Source organism: Corvus brachyrhynchos, unplaced genomic scaffold (genome assembly GCF_000691975.1).
Source record: "Corvus brachyrhynchos isolate BGI_N302 unplaced genomic scaffold, ASM69197v1 scaffold121, whole genome shotgun sequence".
Classification (NCBI taxonomy): Eukaryota; Metazoa; Chordata; class Aves; order Passeriformes; family Corvidae; genus Corvus; species Corvus brachyrhynchos.
The window spans coordinates 695019-703620 of NW_008236445.1; the positions used below are offsets into that span (position 1 = coordinate 695019).

Below are 8602 nucleotides of genomic sequence, written 5' to 3' on the forward strand. Positions count from 1 at the left end.
TAAGCATAGAAAATGAAGCAGTATCGCCTGCTTTGCATGGTTGCATTAACTCCTTAAAATAAATGTTCTCACAGTTTGTTGCCATAAAATATGAGATGAAAAAGAGCAAGGAGGATTAGTTAGTACCTATTTTGCCAAGTAATTTGTCTGTAATTCGATGTTGACAAAAATACTGCAGTGTGCATTTTTCGACACGAAGTACAAAAAAACCCCAAAAAACATTAAGTCTTAATTAGCAAAACAAAGCAATGCTTTATTATTCGCTTCTTTTTCATCTGGACAATGAATGCAAAAGAACACAGAAACAAACAGAAGTTTAGAAGGAAATATCAGTAAGATATTGAACATAATACTTAACTTTCTTCTTTCCTTAAAATGCTGAGAAGTAGAGGTGCCCCTAAAATTTTAGTCACTATCAGTTATCTCTGAAAGATTAGGAAAATGAAAATGTTTACATATGTATATTTTAAACATTCATTATAGATACAAAACTCAATTCAGCACTAGCTTAACACAACATAAACCTCACTGTTTTTAATGTTAGTAATAAAAAAGCAGAATTCTAATTAAAAAGAAAAATGGAGGAAACTATTTGTACTTTTTTCCTCAAAGGTGCAACCAACAGCCAATGTAATTTTGCAACTGAGATTCCAGTTGTACAAAGGACTGAGAGATGTCTTCTCCTATTTAAAGAAGAAGCATAAATTTCACAAACTTTAAAAGAAACCACACATGCATGAACAGTAGACAGTACCCCTTAAAGAGATGATATTTATAAGAACGTAATTGTATACCTTAAATGAATAAAGGGAGAGGTAAAATACACATTTTCTACTTTCAGAGCTTTAAGATTTTTTTTCCTTCACAGATTACTTCCAAAATTACCTTGCATTTAAACTAGTTTGTTCTTATGAAATGGCAAAGTATTTATTCTATACAAGCATTATAAAGTGGTTGAATGATTTTTATTGAGAAGCCTTCCGTGTGGATGTTGTATTTATAGTGACCTCAAGAATGCAAACCTCCAAAATTACATCTACTACTAACTCAACCTTTAATAGCCAATTAACAAAAAATATGTATATAGCTCTAAGATTAAACAAAATTTAGAGAATATGCTGTTACAAAATATATTTTGACATATTTCCTAGGAAGCAATTAAAACAGTCATTTATGCAGAGTTATTTACAGGGGACTCAAAGTGTATCAGTTTTAGCACAAACCAGTATATTGGTTTGAATTTAATAAAATATTGGTGAATATATGTTTGTGACAAGGAACTCTGGGGTTTAGTAAACTTAAAAATGTTCTCTACAATCATTAGATGAATCTAAATTATATAAAAAAAAACCTGCCTGAACCGGTTAATCTGAATCATTTAATGCATTTCATTGTACTCATAAGTTCAGATCACCAAGTCAGTGGTACATACAAGCTGTGAAACAAGTTACCACTCAAATCTTTCAGATACAACAAGCACAGATTAACTGAGTCTGACTGTACCTAATCTATACTTACAGAGAGTTTGTTCTTACTTCAGTACTATCTTTTTAACAAGCACATATACAAATGTGCTAAAACAAAAGGCAGCAATTATAAATATTTACTGGAATGACCAGAACTGGTACTTGAGCATAACCATCCTGTCATTCATTTTTGGAGCCATATTTTCACTAATTTATCTTCTGGTTTTAGTAGTCTTCTATTTTATTAACTTGGAGGGTTACAGATCATCTGGAAGTTTCACACCAGCATAGGAAAGGAATGTCTGTTCGATGCAGTCTGGAGATAAAGAAAAAGTTGTACTTCAGTTCATCACCGTGACTCACCAGAAGCAGCGTTGCTAAGTGACCAGCAAACCTGAACTGCAAGCAGAACAGCAGCCTCCCCACCCCCCATGTCAGGATGGGAGAAAAACCCCAAAAATTTACTGTTATTATTATGATTTCAAAAGAACACCTGAGAATATTTTTTAACTGTAGGGGTGTTATTTGTTATTTATTAAAACTAATAATCAGTGTACAGGAGTCACTGTAACAAGGACATTTTAATGTGATAGCAATTAATTTGAACTTCTTGTTTCAGTACTTAAGATGCTTCAAAAACATAATATTTATGTGTTCATCTCTCTAAACACTACACAGACCTTATGAGCCCACAACCCGTACATCTCAGTGGTGCATACAGGTAAAGAAAAAATTCAAAGCCACTGAACTTAGGACAACTCATTAACTTCAGTAAATGCTGGGTTAAACAGTGTTTTGTCCCAGTGCAGAATCAGAACTGCAGAAGAGCAAGGAATCCCAGAGTGCATTATCTTACACTCTCACTGTTCTCTTCAAACTACAGTTCTCAAATACCATTTAGTCCTAACAACTGCTTCTAAAATAGTATTTTTAAACAGAATTGTACTGAAAGCTAACAGATATTTTCAGTCTCACCTCAACAAATTTCAGTATTCTGAAGAGATTACCACAACACTAAGAAAAGAAGCCATAAAGGCAAAAAAGCAATGCTGCCATGTAGCTGCCAATTTAGATTGGTTACTAAAAGGCAATATAGGCCTCAGTTAATTAATTCACTGCATAATTTGGAAAAAATGGCACATTTAAAAGAAATATTATGTCACAGTTATGTTAACAGATTTTTTTCATGATCAAGTGTATATTGTATAGCACACATTCATCATTAGCTGTTGCTACATGTTTATCACTGTTTTATTGATCCTGTGACCGATCCTGGAGAAAATTTATAATAAACTTTTCATTTTTTTGCAGCAAACATAGCTTCTCAGGTATGTCAAAATGTCAAAATACAGTCTTTAAGCATTTTTAGTAAAGTGCAGAGAAATGAAAATGCTGCAATACTTGTTTCTAGGCTTAAATTTATCTTGTCATGTAATTCAAATAAAAAAAGTTGAATGCAAATAAAGACCCCTGGTTTAAGTTACATAGTGAAGTCCAATAAATCCACTTAACGGATAAATAGCATTAAAAAAAAGAGTGGATATGTGCCAGATTGATTAGTCAGCTACCTGAAGGATACATAAAGCACACTGTTGCATACACAATAATCATACTTGTACATGACTGTCTTAATCCAGTCATGTAAAGAGAGACAATACTCAACTATTGTTTGCATGTTCAGACCCATGTCAATCAGATTTAATATGCAGGCAGATTAGTGCTTCCTAACTTGCTGACAACAGGTTGACTACTAAAGCAAGTTTTCCAACACAAAGGACAGTATCCTGACAGCAGCAGATACTTTCTTGGGGAAAAACAACATGTTCCTCTTCATTTTTGTTACTGAAAATGAGTTCCAGGGAAGACTGGAGGCAATGAGGATGCATTATTTACCTTCAAATAAGAGACTTCACACATCTCCAAGCCCACGAAGAATATATATGCAATATTCATGACAGATGTTCAAAAACCATGCAACTTCTACTTCATGACAGAAGTTTGATTATTTATTTTTAATATTTCATTCTTCTCCATTTTTCCTGGGAAAGATAACCTCATCACTGAAAATTGCTTACCTTCAGTACAAGAAAAAAAATCTTGTTCTGTGAGCAGCTGCCATGCTTTCAGACATATTTCTGACTTTAAGATAATTAACAAAGCCTCGAAAGAACAGAAGGAGTCCTGAAAGTGTAGAAAATGCACAAAATTCAGTATATTAACATATATCCATACTATCCTACATTATTCTTACTAACAAAAATTTTTAATTAGCCTAAAAAGTAAATTGAAGACTTTATTTATCATTCACAAATTCACCAAGCAAGTCAACTTTTATCTTGTGATACAAAGATTCAATTTTATGGAAGCCTTTTCAGAACTGTTTAGTTTTCAGAATTTTCAGTTCAAGTATCATCTGCTAAAACGACTGCATGAAAATACTTATAAAGAAGAAAAAAATCCTGAAAATGGTCTGATTTGCAAATTCTTTTCAAGCAGAATTCTCAAAATAAATTACTAATGTGTTAGAAGACTACCTGGTTCACAAAATGTACATTTAGCAATGTATACAGTAAATGTACTGCAAGTCAAAAGAGGAAAAAAAAAAAAGACATAGTAAGGATTGCTCTAGCAAGAAGCCAATAATGAATTGTAGAAGATTATGACTTGGGATTTAACCATCTATGAAAAAACACCTGTCCAAGAGGAGGAAGAACAATTGCCAAAGAAAATTACTCAACATATGTCAATATTACAGTTTTTGTCAACTCCACATTTCAAAATCCTTTAAAAATATTTACATTTCACTGCATTTGAAAGAATATTTCAGCTAAGAGGAAAAAAGATGTACACAATAGTCACAGAGAAGTTACATTAGCAATAATGGTACCTTGAAGATATATGCTTATGTGCATATACACATGTGCATTTAAACTCCAAAGGTTCAAATGAAAATCTACACCAAGATTTTACAAGTTCAGCAAAAGATTTAATTCCTTTCTTTCCTGCATTATGCACTTTTTCTTCCTGCTGTCCTGGATGAGCCCCTGATTTTTTCCAGTGATCATTTCTTCTCTAAATGATTTTTGTTTGTGGTTTTTTTTAACTTTACTTTTGCTTTTTTAAACCAAAGTTTCATCAGGACATGCATGCAAGCAAGAAAAAAAAAAAAGAGAAGACAACAGAGAATGCTCTGCTAACCAGTGGAACTTCAACTAAGCCGGACACACCTCTGTGATCAAGGTGAATTTTGCACAGAGAAGAAAAGCAGTAAGTTCTTGACCACAAGTCTACTACAAAACCTGCTTCTGAGAGGCTACCAGAGGAAGTCCCCCTTTCAACTGAAAAGCAGCTGAAACAGCAAAATGAGGGTAGGCAGCTCTTTAGGTGCTTGATAGCATACCTTCTGCATTATACATGTTGGAAAACCAGTCCAAGCTCAACCCATATTTTAAATTTCTCTGTTAAGGGAAGAAAAAAAAAACCACCCCACTCGCCATTGTCTTCCTCAATAAGAAAAATTGGCTAGCATTTAAATTTCAAATTTAGAATTGCCTCTCTCCAATTTTTTCACTGTACATGACAGCTCTTTGGAATTAGACCACTTTGCTTTTCCTCGACGCAGAAGCGGATCTTTCCAGATGCTGAAAGAAGGAGAGCGAGCAAAAACAGATCAGTGAACACCAGAAGAGAGAAGACAGCAGTAAGTGGGCTCAAGGGTGTCAAAGCACTGTGCAAAAGAAAGGCTCCAACTCATTCATTTCTGGAGAGATGCTGGACATACTACTTTGTGTGCTCTAAGGGAAGGTTATTGAAAACAACAAAATACAGATCTGGTTGGCAGTGTTCCTATGACATGATAATACTCCTCCGTGTCCTGATAATAGCTTTTTTGGGTTGAATCCTCCTGTGGCGTCCTAGCAATCCCATACAGCCACTTCATCAGCTTAAAAACATTGTTGGTATATTTCATGCAAAACATACATAAGGGAATGCTGACTGTCAGATGCACACTGTATGCCTCAGAGTGACTTTTATTCCAAGGCATATTATAAACTTTGTGATTTAAAGAAAAAATAAAAAATCCTCAGACACATCAGACCAAAAATAAGGTTATCCCAAATTAAAGTGAGCTACTTCCTGAACATGTGCAAAAGACTAGTAAAAATAAAAACTACAGCTTTTTCCATAGACATGCGGGGGTGGGGGGAGTGCTAGGGGAAGAACACTAATTTCATCCTAGTGAAAAAAGGTGTAAAACCTCAGTCTCAGGCACCACAGGGCTTGGTTTTAATTAAAGACTTATCTGGAGATGTTTGTGCCTGCAAAGTCATTTCACTTCAATGTCTGTCTGTGCCTACAGAGAGTCATTTCACCTACTTCAATATAGTAACCTCAAACAATACAAAAACATTCAAGGGACCAATGCTGTGATGTGTTAAACATTTGCAGTTTCTACATATTTCAAGCAACCAAGTGCACCACAGCAGAGCAAGGTGAGCATTAGAAAGTCTGATGAATGCCCTTGAACACTAAAAGGCAGATAGAGAAAGTTTTAGGTAATGTTGTTTAAGACTTTTGGCATTTCTTGCAAGATAAATAGCAAGTCACAAACAGTCAAGATCTCAGAATTGGTGTTTTTTCTTAATTTACTCAACACTTCATTCTATCATTTGCTGTCAGCCACTTGCATCAATTGACTCAAAGGGAAGAGTGCCACCTACTGAACCAGCAACAGTTTAGCATGCTTCCAGAGCTGGAAACAGAAATTAAAATGCATAGCAGCATTCACTTCTGTAAAAGAAAATCATTCCAGATTCCATATTCAAATTACAAAATCCACAGTTGGAAAAAAAGTATAGTGGTTGGGGTTTGGTATGCCTTCATTACAAACAAACAGAAGAGCAGAATTTGATGTGCATAAGACTTTGAACATGGGCAGGCAGAGCTCTTAAGAGAAAGCTGACATCATGGGACCACTGTGATCAGCAAGCATGAAGCCATTCTCTCATCCTACTGAGCAACTGCTGATGCAGTTTGCATTTCAAAGGACTCAAAAAGGACGTTTTGTGACCTGTGCACAAGACAGCAGACTCCACCTTCCTGGGTTCAGTCCTATTTCTTAAAATTACAAGTCTCCGTTTTACACATTATCACTTATGCAGAAGAAAATTTTTTGAGCTGAAGTGTATTTGAATAGTTCATAGTTCACACAATAACACTACTATGGTAACCAATAACCTCATGAATACTACGGAAATCAAAACAACGCACAAAACTATCAGCAGCTAAACATGTGACAAAACTCTTACTTACAATGACATGATTCATCTCTGAGTACTTCCACATCAAAACAGAAATTAATTCACCTGCCACTTACCAAGTACGAGAAATATCCACCAAAGCCAGTACTGCCCATTGAAATATCCAGTAAAATAATCTGAAAACTGAAATTCATACATGAGGCTTAGCTGCAGTAAGATAGATGACTAAGGCATATTTAATGCAAATAGAGAAAGCACAGAGGAAAAACGCAAATTTAAATGAAAGTAATGTATCCTACTAAAATGCAAAACTAGTATTTGTGCAGCAGTTTAACACACAAAACACTTCTAGTATCAGTTGGTTTGTGGCAAAGTCATTTAAAATATCTAAAAAATGTGTGTGTGTACCTACATAAAAATATATATATTAAAAAGGCACTTGTATTATTGCCAGTAATCCAATGGTTTTTATTATAATGAATCACCGCTTGTCAATTTTCCTTTTTTCCCCCCATGCCTGCCATGCCAAACACATTACAGCAGCCTGCTGCTTTAGATATTAACACGAAAAGCCACATTAGTTTAATCTTATCAGACAGGGATGTTCTGCTGACCCCACAAAAGAAGAGCTTTTGACCCTCTGTATACCCCCTACTGTTAATCGTTGCCACGAATACCAGCCCCATAAAGACCCCCAACTCATTAAAGTCTTTTCATTTTCAAACCAGCATTCAGTTCCCAGCAGCGAGCTGAACGCAACCAAATGAACCTTGAAGTGCCATTTCAACTGTTCCTTCGAGAGACCATGGCAGGCAGTTTTGTCCTCCCTGTGATGTGGGAGGCAGCTGGAGGGCAGGGTGTGATCGTACTGGAGACAGGTATCTGTGCCTTTACCAGACTCCAGACTTCATGCTTCACTGATAAAAAGGCTAATCAAATGTCTCTAAAACCCACACAAAAAGTAGAATAGGGACATGTGTGAAGAGTTTCCAGAAGGAATAAAATAACCTACTTAGCAGCTCTGCACACTTTCCATACACTTCCACCCTGCTATCATTCATTATGTTTACTGCATCCTGATAGTACTTCCCATTTGCCCTTTCTAGGACATTTCAGTATATCAACCAAGAAGTAGTGGGGGAGAAATAAAAACCCCTGCATGAACAAAAGAATGCCCACAAAACCAACAAAACATCAGCAACAACCCCAAAAAAAAAAAAAAAAACAAAAAAAAACCACCACAAATCAACCAAAGAAAAGATACTGGGTCACATATGCAACGAGATAAAAATCCAATACATTTAAAGAACTCTAGGTATAGCTGGCTCTATTCTTCAATTAATCCACACGTTTTTTCCAGAATAAAGCCAAATCATGTGAATTCTTGGAGGGTTTAATCTTATATACTCTTCATTTCTATCATCAAAGAAAAAAATAGAACAGAATTGCTAAGTTGAACTAAAGAATTGCTATTTACATTATCCCTATATTAATACTCTATTCCTAGGATATTGACAACACATTGACAATGATCCCATCTCACTTGTTAGTCAGTATTTTCAATTCAACATCATCTATGTGTGTATATATATATACACACACATCAATACACTTTTTGAAAAAATACAATTTCATTTAACTGGAAAGAAGATTTACTAAAACCAGTAATCAAATACTTCCCCACGTGCCTTACTCTCCTCAGGCCGAAACAGCCATGGGTGCGGAATTTCCCCAATAGTAAAACTGTGCTTTTGCTCCCCCTGCTCTTCCTTTTCCCCAGTAAAAACTGATACAGATCAAGCATATGTGAATTCAGGCTGTTTAGACACTAAAAAGTTTTGTACTACTGAACCTGAGTGAAAAAGGGTGACACAG

At 35.3% G+C, this 8602-nt stretch overlaps 1 protein-coding gene across 1 annotated transcript in view; it reads right to left on the reverse strand.

Moving 5' to 3' along the window:
* Positions 1 to 226: 226 nt before the first annotated feature.
* NDFIP2 (Nedd4 family interacting protein 2) overlaps positions 227 to 8602 on the reverse strand; it is a 28641-nt gene continuing 20265 nt past the window's right edge. Inside the window, exons 6-7 of the mRNA XM_017725797.1 lie at positions 3542 to 3647; positions 227 to 1782 (exon numbers count right to left, since the gene is read on the reverse strand). Of these exons, the coding sequence (XP_017581286.1) occupies positions 1724 to 1782; positions 3542 to 3647 (165 nt within the window). The 3' untranslated portion in view covers positions 227 to 1723. The remainder of the gene's footprint in view (positions 1783 to 3541; positions 3648 to 8602) is intronic.